This window comes from Aedes albopictus, chromosome 2, assembly GCF_035046485.1.
Source record: "Aedes albopictus strain Foshan chromosome 2, AalbF5, whole genome shotgun sequence".
In the NCBI taxonomy this organism is placed as follows: domain Eukaryota; kingdom Metazoa; phylum Arthropoda; class Insecta; order Diptera; family Culicidae; genus Aedes; species Aedes albopictus.
The window spans coordinates 448,587,531-448,611,209 of NC_085137.1; the positions used below are offsets into that span (position 1 = coordinate 448,587,531).

The window sequence follows — 23,679 nt, forward strand, 5'->3', positions numbered from 1 at the left end:
ATTGCTAAAGATTAAAAACTAAATTTTATTGAATAACATTTTTTTCTATAGGTTTTACGTGCCATGTGTCTTCGGCACTTTGATAGATGGCAATGTAAGCTATTTAAATCAGTATCGGTTTGATTAATAAGACATCATAGAACAATATTATAGCCTGTGCAAAAGAAACACGAGATTTCCCATAGTAATTTCCATACAAACTTTAAATGCCGTGTGCTCAGTCAAATTTCATCCGAATAATTTCAAATTTTGGTGGGATGATCAGCACCCAAATTGTCATCGTTTAAGCCTAGGGGAGCGAAAATTTCAAAATTTGCATCGGTCTAGTGAGTATGGTTCATTATATACCTTAATGATCAAGGGAACGTCGAGATATTGCATGCGTGGCAAGTAATTGCAATTTGATTTATAGAATGCTAAGATAAAACATGAGATTTGGAGATGGTGTAAACATAAAAATGTTGGTGCTGCGTGAAAATCAAATTGCGTGCGGCAATAAAGGTGCATGATTTCACCGTGGTGTATAGGATCTTCTGATAACACTGAGTTCATTGGTATGGTGTATTGAATGCTGATATGGAGCATGTCATTCAAAGATGGTGCTTGATGTCAGTATGATGCATTAGAGTTGACATCGTGCAAGAAATTCTATTTCGATGTACGAAACTACATACAATAATAATGGTGCAATAGATGCCTAGATGATATAGTGAACGCCACGATTACGCATTTAATACTTTAGTAATGCATGAAATTTAACGATGGTGCATTATTTCGCAATTAGACACATATTTGATTCAAAGATGGTGCGTGAGATGTTGCCTAGATGATTCTGTGAACATCATGGTGGTGCATGATGTCTGTATGGTGCATTAGCTTCACCATGATTCTGTTATACTCGTCATGTTTCATATTAAGGTGCACTTGCAATTCGTGCAAAGGTGCAGGAAACTCAATGTGGCACAGAAATCAACATGTTCCAGGTACGTGGAATACTATTTTGTATGCGAAATGATAAAATGGTGCATCAAATTGAAATGTAAACCACATCATAATGGTGCATAAGATGGTATAATGAATGCCAAAATGGTGCATGGAAGGCTTGGAAGAAGGCGTATGATGCTTGTGAGCTACATTAGTTGTCACCGTTATTCAAAGATTATCAACATTTTGCATGGTTAGGTGCACGAATTGCAAAAATGGTGCATAGAATACAAAATAAAAGTATTTTATGTGATGCTTACAACATAATGGTGCATCAGATGCCTAGATGATATAATAAACGCTGAAATGGTGATTGGAAAGCTTTGATGGTGCATGAAATTTAATGATGGTGCATATCAGTATGGTGCATTAGATTCCTAGTTGATTAAAAGATAGTGCATGAGATCAGCATAATGCGTGGATACCTAGATCATTCTGTGGATGCTTTGAAGAAGGTACATGATGTTAGTGTGCTGTATTAGTTGTCACCGTTATTCAGCGACACTCGACATTGTGCATGGCTAGGTGCACGAATTGCAAAAATGGTGCTTGGAATTCAATGTAGTGCCGAAGTCACCATGGTTCACGTACATGGATTACAGTTTTGGGAAACGAAATGTCAAAATGGTGCATGTTATTCGAATATGGTGCTGACATCACTGATTAGTTAAAAGATGGTGCGTGAGATTAGCCTAAAAATGATTCTGAGAACATCATGGTTGTGCATGAGATACTAAGAAATTGTATGTATCAGGGGTGCATTTGTTGCCACCATGATTCAGTGATTCTCAACATTGGGTGGTTAGATCTAAAATTAAGAATTGCAAAAATGATGCATAGAATTTAATGTGGTGCGGAAGTCAACATGGATCATGTACATGGAATACAATTGGGTGTACGATATGGCAAAATGGAGCTTATGAAATTCAAATGTGAATTAAATGCTTAGATGACGCGTGAGATGGTGCTTAGATATTTATGTGATCATCATGGGGGTACATGGAATGCAAAGGAGCTACATGATGTCTGTATGGTGCATTAGTTTTACCATGATTCAGTTATACTCAACAAATTCCATATGTAGGTGCACGAATTGCAAACATGGTGCGGGAAACTCAATGCGGCACAGAAATCAACATAGTCCAGGTACAAGGAATGCTATTTTGTATGCGAAATGCCAAAATGGTGCATCAAATTCACTTGTGAACCACATCATAATGGTGCATAAGATGCCTAGATGATATAGTGAATGCCAAAATGGTAGTTGGAAAGCTTTGAAGAAGGTGCATGATACTAGATGATGCATTAGTTGTCACCGTTTTTCAAAGCTTATGGTTAGGTGCACGAATTGGAAAAATGGTGCATAGCATACAAAAAAATGTATTTTGTGTGATGCTCACGGCATTACGGTGATTTAGATGCCTAGATGATATGATAAACGCTCAAATGGTGCTTGAAGAGCTGTGATGGTGCATGAAATTTCATGATGCTGCATATCAGTATGAGGTATTAGATACTTAATTGATAAAAAGACATTTCATGCGATCATCATAATGCGTGGATACCTAGATCATTCTGTGGACATCATGATGGTGCATTGAAAGCTTTGAAGAAGGTGCATGATGTTAGTGTGCTGTATTAATCGTCACTGTTATTCAAAGATACTCGTTATTTTGTATGGCTAGGTGCACCAATTGTAAAAATGGTGCTTAGAATTCAAAGTGGTGCCGAAGTCACCATGGTTCACGTACATGGAATACAGTTTTGGAATACGAAATGCCAAAATGGTGCATGTTTTTCAAATGTGGTGCTGACATCACTGATTAGTTAGAAGATGGTGCGTGAGTTTAGCCTAAATGATTTTGAGAACATCATGGTTGTGCATGAGATACTAAGAAATTATATGTGTCAATGGTGCACCATAGCTCAGTGATTCTCAACATTGCGTGGTAAGGTGCAAGAATTGCAGAAATGGTGCATAGATTTTTTTTATAGAAGGGGGGGCAAGTGCCCCCCCTTGCCCCCCCCCTGTGCACGCTAGTGGTCCAACTCCCACCGAGAGACGTGTTTATTTTTCATTTATGCAATTTATTATTTCAGTTTCCCCATCAAGAAACTGTTCTGTTGTGAACATGTACGCCAGAGCTTCGAATCATATCCAATCTTAGCTTACCAGGAAAAAAATCATTCCGGAGTAAATTATTTCCGAAATTTTACAATTTGATGTTACTTCAGCTATTTTAATGATACTTCCATTTGGGCACCCAGCTGATTCCACTAATGTCGGAAAAAGCGAAGATTCTTCTTTAGCATTTACTAAATGGGATCATCTTTACTTAGTGTAAACTCAAAGCAATCCATAGTTCATAAACTATGGGTGCAAATTAGCTCGAACGAGTGCCCCATGACTTGACCCTTTTCCTCATGCTGCTGGTTGACGTCGATCGGCCGGCGGCAGTATTGTTGGAGGCATTGAAGTGGCTTAGTAGATAGGTACTTCTGTGGATTCGGATGGTATGAATCACGCAAACAAACGGAAGAGGAGGGCCTGTCTACTTGTGGGGATGATATGAAGAATTGTCGATTGTTGTTAATATTTTGCGTCTGGTTTAAGAGCGGAGCAGTTGTGTTGTGCTAATGTTTTGCTGTTGATATTTACTTCCTGTTTTGCGCATTGGAGTTGTTCTGGGTGGTTTCGAGTTTGTGATATTTACATTGTATGATAATGTGATATAATGCAAATCACCGTTCGGGGAAGAGATAAACATTTGGGCTTTGTTTTGTCTACAGGGTTATAGTCAAGTCGACAAGAAAGACGATGGTGATGAGGAACTCAAACAAATGTGGTACTATAAAAATACGAGATTTCATTTCGAAAATCTTCCGCAGAATTCTATAGCAAGAAGGCTAGGATTGCTCTTGCAAGTTCACAAAATATATGGCGATCCAATTTTATAAATCAACGCACCAAAACTCGAGCTTTCAATTCTAACGTTAAATTTGCGGTGTTGTACGTCAGCAAAACGTGTGTCAGCAGAGACCACACAGTAGTCATATAGACATTCCTTACGGTCATCGGGAAAGGGAAGGAATGTTAGTTCAACAACCGTTGTTACTAGAAACCGTGGAATCCACAGCATCCCATAGTTGTTTCGGAAAGGAGTATTTGTTAGCTTGAGCTTGAGCTTGAGCTTGATTGACCGCCCGCAGTTGCTACTCCAGTATCGCCAGATCAGCTACAATCACACAAGGAACCAATGAGATAGCTGCTTGGGAATAACAGGCATATTCAGTGTGTGAGCGTTGGTGGTCATGTATTTTTAGGCGACAATGGCGCCTGCTGCGTCAAGTTGCAGGACAATGGGGAAGGGGAGGGAAGTGATGATTGCAATCGCTTGCCCACATCAGGCCGTTGAATCCTCTGCGCCTGCACAAGGTCATGCGAATGTTGGTGGGAAATGTTTATTTTTGGCACATGGATCATGCATTGGTGCAAGGGTGCCAGGCGATAGCTTGTGTAAAGATTACTGTGAAGCGGCACAGTCCGCTTGGTTGCATAACTTGTAGGCGTTATATGATAGATTGACACTGTGCTGTGATGAAAGTTGGAAGGAAGGGAAACGGCTTTTTTTTTCAATCCGTTTCTGGTTCTAGCGATCGCTACGAACATACAGGGGATAGACAAAATGATCGGGACAGGCAAAATTTTTACTTTTCAAAAAATGTTCAACTAGCTGAAACTTTTCGAAAAGTGCATCGAATATTCTCAAATTTTTACTGTAAGTTCATCAACTAGTTGTGTATCAGTGGTTCAAATTTGAAAAAGATCGGGCTATTCTCCACGAAGTTATAAAGATTCTTGAAAAAGGTAAAATTATCCGATAGTCAACTTTGAGCTGTTATATCTCCGAATTCAATGAACTGATTTCAATGAATTTTTTAACAAGAGAAAAAGTTATAGCGATTTCATCTATTTCACGATTTTTTAGTAAATTGATCTATTTTTAATATGCATCCCATTACTTCCTCAATTTATTGTCGGCTATGTTGTTACTTTCCTTCAAAACACATTTATATATAAGTCATTTAGAGGGAAATTAAAAGAACTATAATTTGCATTTTGAATTTTGAAACGATGTTGAAGTTTTGGATAATTTGGTGTTTTATCAGAAAAATAATCTAACCGTTATAATTTTCTTTCGTGTTAAGAATTTTAAGTTAAATCAAAAGTTTCTTCTACCTCATTATGTAAGTCATGATTGGTCAAAATTTCATTTCATTCGGTTCATTGAATCCGGAGATATAACAGCTCAAAGTTGGCTATCGGATAAATATACCTTGTTCTTTGAATCTTTATAACTTCGTGCAGAATAGCCCGATCTTTTCCAAAATTGGACCACTGATACACAACTAAATGATCAACTTACAGTAAAAATTTTAGAATATTTGATGCACTTTTGGAAAAGTTACAGCTACTTGAAAATTTTTTGAGAGGTGAAAATTTTGCCTGTCCCGATCATTTTGTCTATCCCCTGTACTAATATACATGAGATGTATATGTAGGAGAGAGAGAGTGAGAGAGAAAGTAGATAGAAAGATACAAAGTAGGAGTAAAGGGACGAGCCTGGGATTGAACCCAGGACCTTCTGCATATGAATCAGAAGCGGTAGCCACTAGACCACCAAGCTCGTCTGTTTCGGGAAGGAGTAGGTATTTGTTACCCAAGCAGAAGGGCATACCTTACAAATACCATGCGAAGAGCAACATGTGCTCTAATACCTAAAATTGTTATTGCTGCGTTATTCTACGAAATGTTATGAGAACATCACAATAACAGTTGGAGGTATTTGAGCAGAGTTTGGTATTGATGTAGTATTTGTTGGTTTAGCAGTGAAAATAGCCGAAGAACAAGATTTGCTATTATATCATGAAGTCATCGAACAAATAAAACATTTAATAACAAGAAATGTTATTAGTTTGCTATTCAATAACTTTGGGATAACAGGTACAGCACTTGAAATTTTAGGTATGCATTCATTATTTAAATAACAAGACTTGTTATTTTCTAGGTGTTATTTATATAAAATTTTGGTATTGGTTTTTGTTATTTTGCCTCTTATTACCACCTAATGAAGGACATATCAAGGTATGGTAGTATTTAAGATAAATACCATGATATGTTATTCTCTTGTTATTTTCTTCTGCTCGGGTAGTAGGGTAAAGTAAGGTGTGGATCTTAGAGCCACCTTTGGTAGGTGATATGATCCACTAGTTATATGAAAATACGCGACACGGTCTTCATCCAGATTATGATTTATTTGGTCGCGATAGTAAGCGTATTGCACATACGTCAACGATCGTTCTATATTAAACGCGTCACCGTATTGATCATTTACACAGCCGTGAACCGTGGGCCCATATAGCCGAGGCGGTAAACGCACGGGTATTCTGCATGACCATGCTGAGGGTGACGGGTTCGATTCCCGGTCGGTCCAGGATCTTTTCGTAAAGGAAGTTTCCTTGACTTCCTTGGGCATAGAGTATCTTCGTGCCTGCCACACGATATACGCATGCAAAATGGTCATTGGCAGAGGAAGCTCTCAGTTAATAACTGTGGAAGTGCTCATTGAACACTAAGCTGAGAAGCAGGCTTTGTCCCAGTGAGGACGTTACGCCAAGAAGAGAGAGAGAGAGACAACCGTAAAAAACCGACGTTCCCACGAAAATTATCGCGCGCTTCTGATTTCGTATTCAATATTCGCGTGCCCATTTCCCTAACGAGAAAATCGACCGACTCACGGAAATAGTTGCGCGTTTCCCACAGTATTGAACTTAGAGTATACGGAGAATAAACTTTCAAGCTTATTAAGATAGCTATTTTCGAATTATGTATTTAATAAAGAGTAGACCCATGTGTTACCTGTGATCGATAGCCGTTGAGGTAATTAAGCCAATTATTTCAAATTTGCTCAATGATTGTTGTGAACGGCAAACACTTTCTTCCAACATTTTTTTCGCTTAAATATTAGGCCTACCAGAGCTACAAGATTAATTTGCAGATATTGCAGACTCCAGGAGTCCTTATGAAAACGCATTGGCGAAAGTACCCCAACTTCTTCAAGTATGTCAAAAACCTGGAATAATCTCATCCAGTTCCATGTCGTCGGATGACCCCAATCACTCCTTGACTCCTTCAATTTTCTGCAATACTGTTTGTTATCAAGTGTGCATCCACTTTTATCACTTCACGAGGAAGGACAATGTGCACTAGGCCGTCCCTTATTTTGCAAAAAATGGAAATGTTATAAGTTCGTTAGTGGAAAATGATCGTTTATGCTAAGAAATGATCGTGTCAAAATTTGAAGTCCGTATCTCAAGGCTAAGTGGTCCCTCAAGGGGCTTAAAGTTGTCAAAAATGGTATGGGACAAAAAAACATGATTTTTTTTTTCGACGAAAAAATACGCTATTCCACTAAAACCGATGATTTTAGGACCCTATAGGGCCGAAAATGTGCTTAGAATTGTGATATCTCTACTCGTTTTTGAGTTATTGAACAAAATAGGGTAGGTTTCCTTCGGGATCTAAATAAATGGTCAAAAATGCTGATTTTTCGGTTGTTTTTTGTCAATAACTTGGAAACGGGAAGAGATATCGCAAATCTTAGCACATTTTTGGCCCTTTGGGTTCCTAAAATCACCGATTTTAGTAGAACAGCGTATTTTTTCATCGAAAAAAATTTCATGTTTTTTTGGTCCCATACCATTTTTGACAACTTTAGGCCCCTTGAGGGACCACTTAGCCTTGAGATACGGACTTCAAATTTTGACACGATCATTTCTTAGCAGAAACGATCATTTTCCACTAACGAACTTTCAACATTTCTAATTTTTGTAAAATAAGGGACGGCCTAATGTGCACCTGCCCCAAACACGTGTCATTTTTTCATTTTTTCCTTCGAACAATGCAACGCGACCGAGATCCCCATCGCAACTGCGTCCTTGCTGACATTCATGATGAAATCCTTGAACTACTGAAATAGTCTCAGGAGATGTTTGTGAAACTCCTTATTAAAGTTCATGAAGGATATTGTAAAACTATTCCCGGAGGAATGAAAGCCGTTCTGTAGTAAGTAGTAGCCCAACTAACAATCACTCATTTAACAGGCACCATTATGACGAATTAATTCAGCATAATGTTGAATAACATTTGAATTATTTTCACGTACAACCTATGTTCGGGTTTTGTTCACACAAATTTGGAGAAGTTATAAAGCATCATGTTGTGCACCAACATATTTTTTTGTTGTTCAAAGCGTTTAACAAATGTACAAGAAAGTTGTTATTCAGCTTTGGCAAAAATGACTGAAAATAAATAAAATGCAAAAATGTTGAACCACTCACGAGTGTAATTATTTGCACTCATGTTGAGAACACCTATTATGAAATAAGAATTACATATAAAATTACCTAAATCCGGATTAGAACTCGAGACCTGTCGATTGCCAGCCGCATGCCTTCCTATCTGCGCCATCCCAGAGATGGTGAGATGCAGCACCCAAAGCAAAACATAATCTTCCCATGACTCAATAATGATCACTCCTGAACTTGTGTTCAGCAGTGGTGAATTAGCACAGCACGTGCTAATCAACTGAACAACGCCTTAAACTTCAACAGCTGTTCAGCCCAAAACACGTGTTTTCCATTCTGATTTCGCTGTCAGTATTTTTATCGCACGGTGAGAAAACTTGTATCGAATGTGGCCAAAAAGTGTTGGTCCTTATTGAAGATATTGTTTCCAGACGAAGTAATTACAATATGAATATGTTTTTATTTTTATTATTAAATATCGATCTTTAAAAATGTGTGACAATATGTGGTGCGTTATGGTCTTGGACGTGGTGCATTCACAGCATCTGTTCAGGTAATCTACTCATGCTCAGTCGAAGATCCGTCAAGCATTTTTATATTTATGCTTTTGTCATGGAATCTTGATATTATGTTCAATAAATAGTGCGTAAGGATGTTTAGGGATACTTGAAATTTGTCGATTTCTGAATGATGTTTGATTATCTAGGTGACTATGGGAACAATATTCAGCACTGAAATGTCAAATGCATCGATCCAAGCGTCTCGTACAATCGAACTGCTGCGGAAGAAAACAAAATATAATAATCAAGGTACAAGATACTAATAATAATAAATAAATGCCTCATTTTACGTTGATTACGTCTCTTGGCACTCAATGTTAAACTACATAATTCTATTCTGTTTTATTTTATGTGATTCGTTTAAAATTTTGGTTCTTTAACCCTTCGCGCGCTATTGTAAAAAGTACAACACCACCAAAAATCCTCGCTCGTCGTATATAGCGTGAGCGCGGTCAAGTTTCGGTTGCTTGATGGCGCGCGTCCTGAAAGGTTAATAATTTGGTTATCTAAACAGTTTTAGCCATGATTTATCCCATAATCCGAGCAAAGTTCCGAGTCAAACTATGACGGGCTGAAGGCGTTTATTTGACAAGTGAAAAGCACATTGTTCAGGAGCATATGCTTATCGATACATCAGCTTAATAAGATGCAGACAAATGTTTTGTTAAACTCTTTTGTTAAAGAATCAATGCTTGTCGAATAAATTTCTTGTTAAACTTTTGAAAAGTGTTTTAATCTATCATTGTTGATACCGATGAGGAAAGTCGAACATTGACTATTTTCTCAATTGAAAAATCATTTAAACAGTTACGTGTTGAGCATTATTTTAGTTCAGCTATCATTACCATTATTAAGCAACAATTCAGCAAGCTTGCTTGTTTGTGACTTGCAATTGTTAGTTGGGAGTAAAATTCTCGCTTTATTTCAGTAACTCTGTGTGTTACAACTGGTTTTTACATTGATTGATCAGCCTGTTGGCTCTACAGCTCAGTTTTAAATTTATAAATGTTCAAATACATTAAGTGTAAGAGTGGTTGCTTTGGCTTGTATTTTAAATATTTCAAAAAATAATATTTCCTTTTTTTTCGAATTTGTTAATTAGTTATCCTTTCATTCGGTCGTCGTCGTCTATTTGACTGCTCATCTTCGTACGGGGCGGTTTATGATACGATAAATGCAACAAACAACATTTTTTGCGATTTTAGTCAACAGACATTGAAATGTTCGTCACGTCAAGTGTCGGCCCAAGTTCCAAAGCCACGTTGGTTCAAATCACTTTATTTTCTCTTTCGTTAATTTTCGCACTTCGAAAACTATCTGAATGGTTCGTCATCTTCGATGTCGGCATGTGTTTTGTTTTAGTCCAAATGAAAATAAGTGGTTTGATATTAATAGGGTTGCATGAATCACTCCACTTACCAAAGTGAACTCATATCATGCGCCCTTTCCCCTCCCCACTAACAAAAAGTCCTTCCCATGACAGACGTGGAGACGCAGAGGTGATCTCGGTCTTTAGTAAGCAACGCACGTCATAATAACATTCCTTTCCTTCCTCGATGACCGTAAGGACGTGGCCGGCGCCGTTATTGACCTAATAAAGTTTGGAATTCTCGAAGATGCACATTGAGGACGGTAAGCTACTCCCAAGCTCCGTCTGTTGGTTCCTTGTGCAACTTCGATTGTTCTGGTCAATCACGGAGTAGCAACTACGAATAGTACGGTCATCTATGCTCATGCTCATGCTCATTTGTTAATTAGTTATCCTATCATCTAAGGTAACCAGCTATGGAGGCCGGAAATCACATCGACCAGATCTACTCTATAGGGCATTTTGAATTACGAAGAGGCCCAGAGCATAGATCTGGTCGATTTTTGTTTTGCAACCTCGAAGACTGGCCACTAGTTTCTGGAACATAGGGACCAGTTGCTCCGGCGTGAAGAGTGCAGTTTCATTTGTGACAGGTTGTGGTTCGCTCTCCTGTTGGTGTCGGTATCCAAATGGAGTGGACGGCCAGTTCGTGGACATTGTTGGTTGTGTCTCGGGTCCGGTTGTTGGAAGCGGGTAGGTCTCCAGTCGTGTGGGACGAAGAGCTGGAAAGCAGGGAATGAAATTATCGATCACGATCGCGATTGTAGAAAACTCTCTCACACGCATTATCGGCGAAAAAAGACGTGCGATAAATTCAGACCCGGGTTTCTCCCGAGAATGTGTTTTCGCTCGTTCCGCAGCGCCGAAAATCGATTATCATCCGCAATGAAAAGTTGACTGGTTTGCTTTCTGCTCTTTGTTCGCCTCTCCGTAGTGCCGTCGTCAACGACTGTAGCTTTTATGTATGAAATTTCTGTCTCCTCTCAAGCAGCTTGTGTGGTCGTGTGGTTATGGTGCGCGCTCATACACGTTTTTGTGGAGGGTCTAGGTTCGATTCCCGTTGGCGGCAAATTTTTGTTATTTACCTTCTGATAATTATCACGATAACTTTGCAGGCGATAAAGTTGGATAGCGAAAATGAAAAGAGCGATTTCCAGTTTTCGGTTATCTTTGATCGGGGACAAACAGCAACGACCGATAAACATTTCTCACAGGAAAAGTACAAACAGAAAAAATCGGTTACTCGAAAAACGCCGTTTTTCGTCTCAATTTGCTGATAATTTCATTCCCTGCTGGAAAGTTGAGATCGCTGAATGCCGGGAAAGACGCGGACACCGTCTTCAGCCAAAGGCTGCACAGACTGAATTAAACTTAACACTAGACAAGGGACATACGGAGCATGCACCAGTGGATACGGAGAAGAGCGGGAATCGAACCCTCACTCCACAGCATGGTGCGATTTGAAGCTTGGTGACCCTAACCACACGGCTACGAGGCTCCGGACGTTTTTCCTTCTCGGCTGGTTGGTTGTGGCTGATCTTTTTCGGACAGCAATCATCTCTGCCCGCTTGGGGCAGGTTTTTGAGTTTGCTTGGTGACCTCCTCCACAGTTGGCGCAGGTGGGTTCGCTCTTTTGGCAGTGGTTAGCATGGTGTTGATCGCCACAATCGACGCATCGTCGGGCCATGCGGCAGTTCCTAATGCCGTGCCCAAACCGTTGGCACCTCATGCATTGCGTGATGTCGCGATGCACTGGGTTGTATCGCTCCCACATTATGAGGCAATCGTCGTAGAATTTCACTTTTTGGTGTTCTTTCAGTGTCGTAGTCCCTTTCGCAAGATGGATCAGGTACGGCTGGTCCCGATATTTGCGAGTGGTATCTCGCCGAACGATCTTGTGGACAATCAAGGTTTGAAGCCCGTTTTCTTCCAGTTCCTCCTTCAGTTTCTGGGTGTCCATGTCTTCCAGACCACGAAGTACGACTTTCATCGGCCTAGTCGCTGGATCGTCATGGGTGTAGTGTTCCACCCATTGTGGCTCCACCAGATAAGTCAAGGCGCGGTAATAGCATTCCAGTACGAGCTTGACACCGCCAGCGCACAAACGTTGTCGTTGACAAGCTAGCGGCAGCGGCAGTTCCATCACAGTTCGGCAAAGAGCCGTGGTCCTTCGACGGAGAGAAACCGACGCGCTGGTGGCCGTGAGGCGAACGGCTATCGGCACGACGGAGAGTGTTCCAGGCTGGTGATCGTGGTGTGCATGATCGTCAGCATCGAGTGTGGCTGTGGTTTGACGGTCACTGAAGATCCATCCCTCCATTGGTAGCTGCGACGAACGCGGTTATCGGTGGCTTCCGAGTCCCCTAGCGATCCGCTGGTGGTTGCTGAGAGAGCAGCTGTCGGTGGCCATAACTCCGCAACGCCTTGACCGACCCGAATCATTTTAATAGCAAACAATGCGGTAAAATTCCGGTTCGAATCGAGCTGTAATCCAACAAATCGGCCAATAGGAAGTGCCTTAAAAGTGAGTGAACTTTTTGTACACAGACATACATACACACATACATACACACAGACATCATCTAAATTCGTCGAACTGAGTTGATTTGTATATGTGACTTGACCCTCCGAGCCTTCTATCGAATGTTCGTTTTTTGAGTGAATATATAGCCTTTCAGTTGACTTAGGTGAACGAGAAAGGCAAAAAGATGAATAAACTTCTGGAGGAATTCCTAGAAACATTCATGCGGGAATTTCAAATAGAATCCCTGAAGAAATTTCTCAAGGAATCTCTGAAGGAGATGCTAGGTTAAATTCCTGAAATATTCCTTGAAGGAATTTCTTATGCGTTGAAGTGTTTCTTGAAGAATTCTTGGTGAAATCTCCTTTAGAGAATTGCGAGATATTAGTATCAGTGTGTTGTCCATAGAAACATTTCAACTCACCATACCAATTACCTTCGTTGGCGGGTAAACCACCAAAAAAACTCTAGCAAAATGTTTGCAAAAGCTGCAATTATGCATTCAATCATATAACCATCAACAATTTACTATATCATTATGGAAACGCTCAAATCTGCGGATGATAAACAGTTTCATTCCCCGGGATGGGAGCGTAATTATAGCATTTTTTAAATATCGATCATTCTTACTCCGAATCTGATTTTTTTTTTGTTTTGTTTCCTCTCGTTCCACAGACGCTGATAAACATGGCCTATTGCTGTCTAATCCTACTCGGCAAATCGATCCAGAAGGTGGTTTTCGGAGAGCTTCGAATCTCCGAACAACAGGTAAGCAAGCACATGTTCATCGTTCATTCACCATATGGGAAAAAAAGTTAAAACTAAGCTTAGACGTCTCACGGCCTACGCATATTTACGGGTCCAAAATTAGTATAGAAAACTGGTATCGTGTGTTTACTTTTCGGACGCTGCTCCGGCGGTGTCCGGTGTTGATAGACTGTTAATCTTTCTAAAAATAACCGCAAAACAAACCTCCCTACACCGGCGGGGCTTCTATTGATCTGACATTGAACTCCTTCAAGGGCGCGTGTTCGGCGTTTGAGCCGAACCGGTCATAAATTTGAACCCAAGAAATTGCAACCCTGTCTGGCCTGGGGGTGGTTGTTTGTAAGTAGCCGAGCGATAAAAAAGACGCTTCGAAACGCAGTCGGTTGGGACTGCGGCTGTCGGTCCGTCGGCTTATCATCACACAGTCAGCACTGCCAATTTTACGATCCATCATCAAATGGACGGAATTTGATTGTGCGGGTGATTGCGATCACCTGACACACGGTGGTGCTGGTGGCTGACCCATCATGGACACCTCTAGAAGAGTTATCAGGAAGTGGAGAAGTTTGTTTGTTTGATCAATGATAAATGAATGTTGGGCGTTGCTGTAACGAAAGCACTTCGTTAGTTTTTTCCAGGTCAATTTGATTGCAATGACCTCAATCTGGAGCGATGGTTTTTATTGCAGTGATGACATTTAATGTCATTTTAAGCTCATTCTCATCACACTTTCACCTTTGGTTAAACAGAACGTAGCTGAAACTCTTAGAGATTAACTTCAAGATTTAACCAAAAATAATAAAAGTAGCACCACTGCAGAAACTTGACAAATTGAAAAAAAAAAAATATCCACGGTTCAAATTATTATCAGCTCAGGTAAGGTACCGTGCGAACGATTCCGTGCGTCACACGCTCAGTTCCTTATTGTCGTTCGAAAGGTTTACAGTCATTCCACTATATTGGCCCGTAATAAAGCGTACTTACTTTAAGTTTCAATTGTCAGTAATTGGAACTCGTTTTTTTAATCGTACAAAGTTGTTGTGATGTTTTGCTCTAACAAGCTCTTTTTTTTTGCTTCTCTTCCTCCACAGCACATGAAGGACAAATTTTGGAACTTTATCTTCTACAAGTTCATTTTCGTGTTTGGCGTTGTAAACGTGCAGTATCTACACGAGGTGAGTAAGCGTGATTGGCTAGATGACTGGCAGCGGGATGTGATAAGATGAACTCATCATAGGGGTGGGCGTTGCAATCAGCAATAATACAGGTTGTATCACCGTGAGTAAGTCAGAGAGATAATGGAGGAAGCTAGTGAATGCAATCGATTTAAGTGTGCCTAATATCAGTCATTGTCCGTTGTTTTGCCGGATGAGATGGCGGCGAAAAAAGTGCGCGATGATTTAGGATGATGAAAATGCATCTGTATTTATATGCTGTTCTGGCACCACTGCTACACCCGACGAGGACCTCGATGACAGGCGTTCCCTGACAATCGAGAAACGTCAGACAATGCGTCAGCTAAATTTGACAACGAACGAATATGCGAAAACTTGCTAGTATTTCTATCGTGGCAAATGCTGTTGAATTTAATTGAAATTTGTAAATCTATTTGAATTGTTGAAATTTCTTACTCCTTGAATATTGTGACCAACTGAGTTTGTAATCAAACCTATTTGTGCGTCGAAGAAAGTGCCAATTTGAGTTCAAACAAAAAGTAGTTGGTAAGAAATACTGAATTCCAAATGTTACTGGCTGAACATAACCATTTATGTGAGAACTTTTCCATAATTAGGATAGACCGGCACTCTCGAGGGGAACAGTAAGCTATAGATTACACCTTAAGTGCGTCTTGATGAATTAGGAGGTAAATTGAGTCGATTCCTTTTTGAATGACACCAGATCGCTACTAAAACAGGGTCGTTTATTCATCTACAGAACCACCTTAGGGTATTTGCTTAAACTGCAATTGAGATCGACAGAATTTTGCTTCGGATAAGTTCCGATAACGGGAAACTAGATGTAAGTTGAGCAATTTGTATTTTCTTCATATATTAACTGAATATATCATTTTAGCTTTAAGCTGCTCACTGAGAAAAGCTGCTCTAAGGAACCCTACCACCTATCCGAACATATGCATGCATATTAATTGCAATTAGGTTTAAATGGAATGCAAATTTGTTCAAATCGATTGAAGAAAAAGTTATTGGTAGGGAATTGTCAGTAAAAACATTGTAAAACCTCATTGACAAGCAGGTCACATAGCAGGTCAAAGCAAGGAATAAGCAACATCGTCCAAATCAACAAAATATGCAGAATCAATGAATCCAATAGAATCTACAAAATCACCCGATTTAACAGAATTCAACTAATCAACAGACTCACAAGATTGAAGAGCATCAAAAATGACGTGCTTAATAGTGTAATCAGTTTCGTACCTTTTAATTCTGCCCTATTTTGCTTATCTTTGGCAGATACGCGTATTTCGACTACCACTTGTAATCTTCCTCAGTGTCAGTTATCCACTGTGGATAACTGACACTGAGGAAGATTACAAGTGGTAGTCGAAATACGCGTATCTGTCAAAGGATAAGCAACATAGGGCGGAATTGAAAGGTACGAAACTGATTACACTCATTCGAAGAGGGTATTCTGCATAGAGGGTTCGAAAAGTCGGTACAAGATCAGGTGCTTAACAGGTTGAACAGAAAATTATAGAATTAACACGATCAACAGACTCAATTGATTCAATAGACTAAATAGATTCAACAGAACCAACAATATTGACAAAATCAACAGATTCAAAAGGAACAACAAATTTAACAGATTTTACAGAATTAACCAAGAATTAACCGCGCTGTTGTGTTTTGTACAACGCTTTGAAAAAATGTCGATTTTTTGTACTCATAATTTGCGTGGTGCTGACGGTGGTGGCCAACCGCGCGAGTTGCGGAAGGTTGAAAGAATTGTTATAATCAACAGCATCAACAAATGCAAAAGCACGAACAGATTTAATAGATTTCACAGATTTAACAGAACAACAGATTTCATGAGGTCAATCAAATCAAATGATCTGTTGATTGTAATTTTTATTTGACAGATTTAACAGAAACATCATATTCAACTGAATCAATGGGAACGATTATCTCAATTATTTACTATAAGTTGAACTTTTTGCATTCGAATTGAAAAATTTAAGAAGCAATTCATTGAAAAAAGTCACTATACCGTCTTCAACCAGAGATTGCACAGACTGAACTAGTGTAAGCATTTAGGCAACGGACGACACGGAACATCCGGTTCTAGCATTGGCCGTGCCAGGTTTTTCTTTTTTCTCACTCTCTCTCATAAACATGCAAGCGAAAGAGCGAGATGAAAGAGGGGGCAAGCTGCCTCCTCTTCAATCTTTCTCTCTCTCGTGTATGTTTAGGAGAGTGAGTAAGAAAAAAGAAAATGCTGGCTCCGCCAATGGGTACTAGTGAAGAATTTCTCGTTTGACGAAAAGTTTCCTTTGCCTGGAGTCGAATTCGAACTTTCACTCCGTGGCGCTTACAACACTTCTAAACGACTGCCCAATCAACATACATGTTATATAAAAGTTACGGCAACGCAGATTTTGGTTGTATATAAATTATTTTGACTTATGTTTGAAAAACGTCAAATAAACTTCTTTACTTCCAAAACTTGCACTGCCAAAACTTTTATATGACATGCGTGTTGCTTGCTGACACCACTAACCGCACGGCCTGGGGCATTTGTCACAATAGATCTAAAAACAGGTGACTTATATACCCAAAAAGGAATAACCGCACGGTCACGAAGTTTTTCAAGCATTCTAGATGAATGTGGAATGCTTACAATATGGATTTGACCACCACTGTATTTTTGAGAACACAAACATTAAAAACTTAGTTTTTCGAGGTTAATCCCGATTTACGTTTTCCAGATAAACCGCATGACTTTATCACATTTGTTTTTTTTTTTGCTTTTTTCGGTCACTACAATACTACTCAAAGTAAGAAAAAGGAGAGATATAATTTAATGACACGGTGGATGGAATTGTTAGCTAGAGACGAGAGAATTTGAATCGAAATTCATTGTCCATTGTCCATTGTTGATGGTCTATGTGTTTGAACTAGTATTAGCAATTATCATCATCTTTAGCATCAACTCTTCCATCTAAAGTTGCTAAAGACATGTACATCGTACACCGCCTTCAGCCAGAGGCTGTACAGACTGATCGAAACTTAACACTAGATAACGGACACGACACACATTACGAGCACCAGTGGATACAGGAAGAGAAATTTCTTGCGAAAAGTTTCATCACTCGGAGCGGGAATTGAACCCTCACCCCATGGCATAGTACGGTTATACGATTGGTGACGCTAACCGCACGGCCACGAGGCTTCACCAGATGCTAGATTAAGCATCTCAAATCAGACTAACACAGTAACCTCTTGAAGTAATCGTAGACAAGCTTGATATTACGATGGAATACTAGACAAAACAATGTAAATAGCAACACATAGGGTTAGGAATCATGCAAAGGTCAATCAATTTCATCGTTTTTTAAAAGTCGATGGTAGATCTAGTAGTACAGTGAGAAGATGATGAAAAAAGTTACCATAAAATCACCCCAAAGGAAGGTGTTATTATGTTGACCACTATTTAATTCAACCCTTTTAGAACCCCAGAACATTGTGACCAACTGAAGCTCTCGCATCTAAATGTTGTTTTTTCCTTGAAAAAGGGTACATTCCATAGCAGAAACGTTGGCCAGAATAAAAAAATGGAGGGCCAAATTCCTCCGGTTTTTTAATAAATAAATCTAGGGAGCTTATGTTTAAAGAAGGATATCCGCTGAACATTTGAGTGTCTCGCACCTCTGAATTCTTTTGATAATTAAATTAAACGGCATTTGGCCAAATTATGTACTCGTTCGAAGGCATACGACTTAACCTTTCAGGACGCGCTCCATCAAGCAGCTGAAACTGCACCACGCTCGTGCTGTATACGACAAGCGAGGTTTTTTTGGTAGTGTTGTACTTTTTACAACGGCGCGCGCGCTGAAGGGTTAATGGCGTTCTGCAAAATTATCTTGTTTGGCTAAAAAACATTCGGGAAAATGACCGGACACCAATTTGGGTATTCCTGTCAAAATTCCATCAATGATTTCTTTGGGAATTCCTTCCGCAATTTCTTTCTAAATTTTTCTACCCAGTTTTAAAGAAATCTTCAGTGATCCCATTTGAAGTTGTTTAATGTTTATCAATTTGTTTAAAAATTTTAATGGCAATCTCTATGAAGTTCTTTTGACTATTCCTTGAGTGATTTATTAGTAATCTCAATATAAATTCCCTCGGAAATTCCTCCTTTTGAGGATTTGTTCGACAATTTTGTTGAGATTCCTTTTGCACTTTCTTAGTATTGAATAGTAATTAAGTTTATTTCTCCGGAAACTGCTTTGGCGAGTTTTTTGTAAACCTCTTCAGCAATTTTTGCTTTACAGAAGTTCTTATATCAAAACTTTCACAGGTTTTTTCTTATCGATACTTTACTCAATCCTTTAAATATTTGCTCGGCAGTTTCTTGGTAAATTTCATCTGGGATTTTTCATTAAATTCCTCTTCGGGAATTTTATAAGAAGCATACACACGGGATAGACAAAATTTTCACTTCTTAAAAACTGTTTAGCTATCTATAACTGTTCGAAAAGTGCATCATAAAATCTCATCTTTTCGCTGTACTGTAAGTTGATCATGTATTCTAATTGAAGTTAGAAAGATTCTAGTAACGGTATTGTAATCGGATAGCCAACTTTGAATCTACGGATTCACTGAACCAATTGAAATGAAATTTTTAAACGTTATGACTTATAGGGTGACCTAGGGTATTAAAAGATTTGATGCCAATTTTGAGTATTTAAGTTCCCCTATAATATGCTTCAAAAAACATCTGACCCGAACTATTGTTTTTTTTTTTAAGAAAAAATATATAGCAATTTTATTTATTTTTAAATTTTTAGAAATTTGGTCTGTTTTGACATGTATTTCATTAAATTGAAACATTGCCAGCTATTATGTTACTTCCTGTCTGTGTCCAAAGCTCAATATTTCATTACGGTTGGTATATTGGGGCTGGAAATATAACAGGACCTTTCTGAATTCAAGTACTCATCTTTGCCAAATTGGCAAACATTCAGTGATGATGAATAACCTGGGCTTGTTAGGGGAATATCTGTAAATAAAAGAAAATCGGGTTAAGTACGGTTCCTTTGAATTCCACTAAGAATTTGCATCCTTTGACAGATACGTATTTCGACCTCAACTGTAAGGTCGTCTTCAGTGTCTTGTACTTGACTCGACTCAAGTCGACTCAAGTCGAGTCAAGTACAAGACACTGAAGACGACCTTACAGTTGAGGTCGAAATACGTATCTGTCAAAGGATGCAAATTCTTAGTGGAATTCAAAGGAACCGTACTTAAACATTCAGTGAAAATTTGAGAATTTTGATACAAACAGCTAATCATTTTTTCGAAAGTGAAAATGTTGCCAGTTGTTTATCCTCTGTATTTGACAATTCGTGGGCTACGTGGCCGTGCGATTAGGAGCGTCCAACGGGCCACTGGTGTTTCGTGTCTTGTCCGTTGTCTTATGTTAGTGATCGTTCAATCTGTGCAAACTTTGGTTGAAGACAGTGTAATGTCTTTTTTATTTGACAATTCCTCTGGAAATTCCTTTGGAAATTTCTCAGACAATTAGTTTTAAATTTCAGTAATTTTCATAGAAAGTTTCGGAATTAATAACAAACTTTCAAGGAATCTTTGTGCGGCTCCGTGGTCGTGTGGCTAGGGTCACCAAGCTCTTAGTCGCATCGTGCTGAGGAGCGCGGGTTCGATTCCCGCCGCAGCTGTCAGGAAAAGTTTTCGGCTGTGCCACTGGGCGTTGCATGCTAGTCCGTTGTCTAGTGTCGTGTTTCCTTCAAAGAGCGAAAAGCTCACTGGAAGCATTGAACGTGTCCGTGTCTTTAAAAAAAAAAAGGAATTCCTAAATAATATTCCAAAATAATTTTGTAAAAAATAAAAAAAAAATAGCATGAGATTTTTTTTTAAATTACCGAATGATTTTAGAAGGCAATTCTTGAAGAATCCTCAAACTAATAGAAAAGAATTTCAAAAAAAATAATCTTTTTTTTTGAAAAAAAAATGGTTCAAAGGCATTTGCTGAAGAAATTTCCAAAGTCTAGAAGAACTGTAGGATACATTACAAATAAACTGCCGCAGGAAATTCTTGAATATTTATTAAACAATTCGTGAAAAAAAATATCTGCAAAAATCTCATATGAATTATTGAAGGTATTCAAAAAAGAGTAGGAGTAGGAGAGTAGCAATTTTCACAAGAAAGGCGAGGAAATTCCCAGAGTCGTTGATTACATTAGTTTACAAAATAAACGAAAAGTCGTTTTCCCATAAATTAGAAGCTGAATTTAATAGCTTTTGATCTTCTGAATGCAGGTGTTGCATCAGAATGATGAAATTCAAGATATTGGCTAGCTTAAGGGACGATCTCCTTAAATTTAAGCAAAATTTCCAAAAATATATACACTCTCAACCTTGAATTGCCTGTTCAGCACTTTTTTGACGAAAATAGAACAGCAGAACTATTTCGGTAGCTTCGGTAATCGATTTTACTGAGGTTCAGTACACCAACTGTTAAAACCGGGTGCAAAAGGTAAACAATGCAGTATAGCTGTATTCAGCTGTTCTATTTTCGTCAAAAATTTACCGTACACGGCATTCCAATTTAAGTGTGTACGAAGAAATGTATTTTTTCAATAATAATAAAAAAACAATTTCAAAATTCTTTCTCAACGTTTATTTGATATAGGGTGACGATGGGTATTATTGGCAGGTTTGTTCTCTTCATCCTGGGGGGTTTTGTCGTCCAAATTTCATGAAACTTGGTTGAATAACTCAGCTTGGTTGGGAAGGATTTCAGGCTAACTCTGAGCTCAACAGCTTTAAAAAAAAACCCGTTACGAAGAGAACAATACACAATTTCCCCTATCATATGTAGCCGAGTTACAGTAAAAAAAAATCAGCTGAATCGAAGCACTGATTACGGAGAATGAGATGAATGAAGTGAGCGATTTGCTTAAAATAGAACAAAAACCTTGTATGGAAAGTCGAAAAAAAATTCGCTCTACTGTAACTTTTTTCCTTCGTGTTTTCGAACTCAGAGCATGATTCTACACCAAAAATTATCATCAGCTTACCGAGTACAAAAATGCTGTAAACTAGTGTTACCGAACATTACAGAAACAAAAAATCTAGAAGAATTCGCAAAAAAAAATACCAAAAACATTTCAGAAACAATACCAAAAGAAAAATGCTTGAGAAATGTTTGTAATGACTGTTAAAGAAAGTCTCGAAACAAATTTCGAAAGATTTTGCGCTGGTTTAAAGGAAAATGTAAAATGAACTCGTAAAGGGAACTGTTTGTAAGGAAAGACTGATGAAAAATTCAAAGGATGTGTCGATATATTTTTGAGGAAATTTTTGGAATTGTTCCTAAAATTTTAGAAAAACTGAAGAAATTCCAAAAATAATTTCCAATGAAATTTCCAAAGTATTTCTAATTTGACTAACCACACACTTCCTTGGGCACAGTTTTTCGCTGTGAAGCGTGGAACGGATGTTACGAATTAGGAGAAATCAATTTTTTTGCGAAAAAATTGGAAAAATGTGTTGGTTTGGCAAGCAATTTGTCAATGTGGAATGAAATCGTCACCTTTCTTCACCGTACCAAGTATGAACGTCGAAATATACCGGAAGGAATGCCCCCAGAAACTTATTCTGCCACTCATCTGAAAGCACAAAAGTCCTACATTATTTTGGCCGGATTTGGCATCCTGCCACTATGCGCATGACACCTTTGACTGGTTTGAAGAAAACAATGTTCAATTTGTGGAAAAGGCAATGGATCCTCTAAATTGCCCGCAAATAAGGCCCGTTGAGAAATAGTTAACTTTAATAAAAGGGAAACTACGGAAAAAGGATAGAGGAGCAGAGGACGTCACCAAATTCAAGAAAAACTGGGTCAATCCAAGCAAAACCATCGTCGGAACGGTTGTCCAAAAGCTTATGAAGAGCACCAAGAAGAAAATGCGAGAGGTGGCAAGATCCACGAAAAATTAAATATACAATGATGCCATTGGCTTTTCTGATGATCAATAAACAATGTAATTGAAGTTAATTTACAAAATCAATAAAACACTTTCAAATACAGCAATTTTCAGATGTACTCATACTTAACGATACAGTCCTTAGTAATCAAGAAAACTAGAGGAATAACAAAACGATAAACAAGAATTATGTAAGTTTTGAAAATCAGAAGAAGAAGTTAAGAAAAAGATTCAACATATATAATAGAAAAATGGAAACAATTGTTTAATTTAGAGGCATAAGAGAATCAAGAGAATTATTTGATTAAGGGGAATTATAATGGTTAAGTGAATTGGCTTCTTTGGTGGTGTTGAGATAATTCCATATTCTGAATTTGCATGCCAAACTGAGCCGAAATCCAAATTTTCATCAATTTTGATACCCGGGAAACTATTTAAAAATCAATTTGAAATTTGTATGGGAGCGATTTGTCGAATCACCCCTCGTCGCATTTTGTACTGAACGGAGCTGTCAAGCAGTTGCTCAGCTGTCAAAAGGTGATTTCAAAAAATTCTTTTTGAAATTGATTTTAGGTACCAAAATAAAGTTATAAAAATCTGAAAAAAATCATAGCGGTTCAGAAAAAGGTGCTCTTTTGTTTAAAAACAAAAAATCATTGAATTTTTCTTAATTTAAAAACCCAATTCAGGAAAATAAGCAAAACCAGGTGAATTAGCCAATAAAGAAACAGCAGGAAATCACGCCAGTCGCTCATTTGTTTTGATTCCCACATTGAAGGTCATCAATAACGCTAAATCATCATCTTTCCAGGTCATCCTGTGGGTATCATGGTTTTCCGTCCTTGGCTTCCTCCACTTGCTGTCACAGCTGAGCAAAGACCGCTTCGAATACGTAAGTATCTGACTGAACAACTGAAAGCTCATC

The 23,679-nt window shown here is 38.6% G+C and overlaps 1 protein-coding gene across 6 annotated transcripts in view; it reads left to right on the plus strand.

Annotated features, from left to right (window-relative positions):
- The window catches only part of LOC109410035 (E3 ubiquitin-protein ligase AMFR), a 162,096-nt gene that overhangs the window by 74,850 nt on the left and 63,567 nt on the right, over positions 1–23,679 (plus strand). For all 6 annotated transcript variants that reach the window (XM_029870001.2, XM_029870005.2, XM_029870004.2 and 3 more), the window contains exons 3-5: positions 13,478–13,570; positions 14,662–14,745; positions 23,566–23,646. In XM_029870001.2, the coding sequence (XP_029725861.1) occupies positions 13,478–13,570; positions 14,662–14,745; positions 23,566–23,646 (258 nt within the window). The remainder of the gene's footprint in view (positions 1–13,477; positions 13,571–14,661; positions 14,746–23,565; positions 23,647–23,679) is intronic.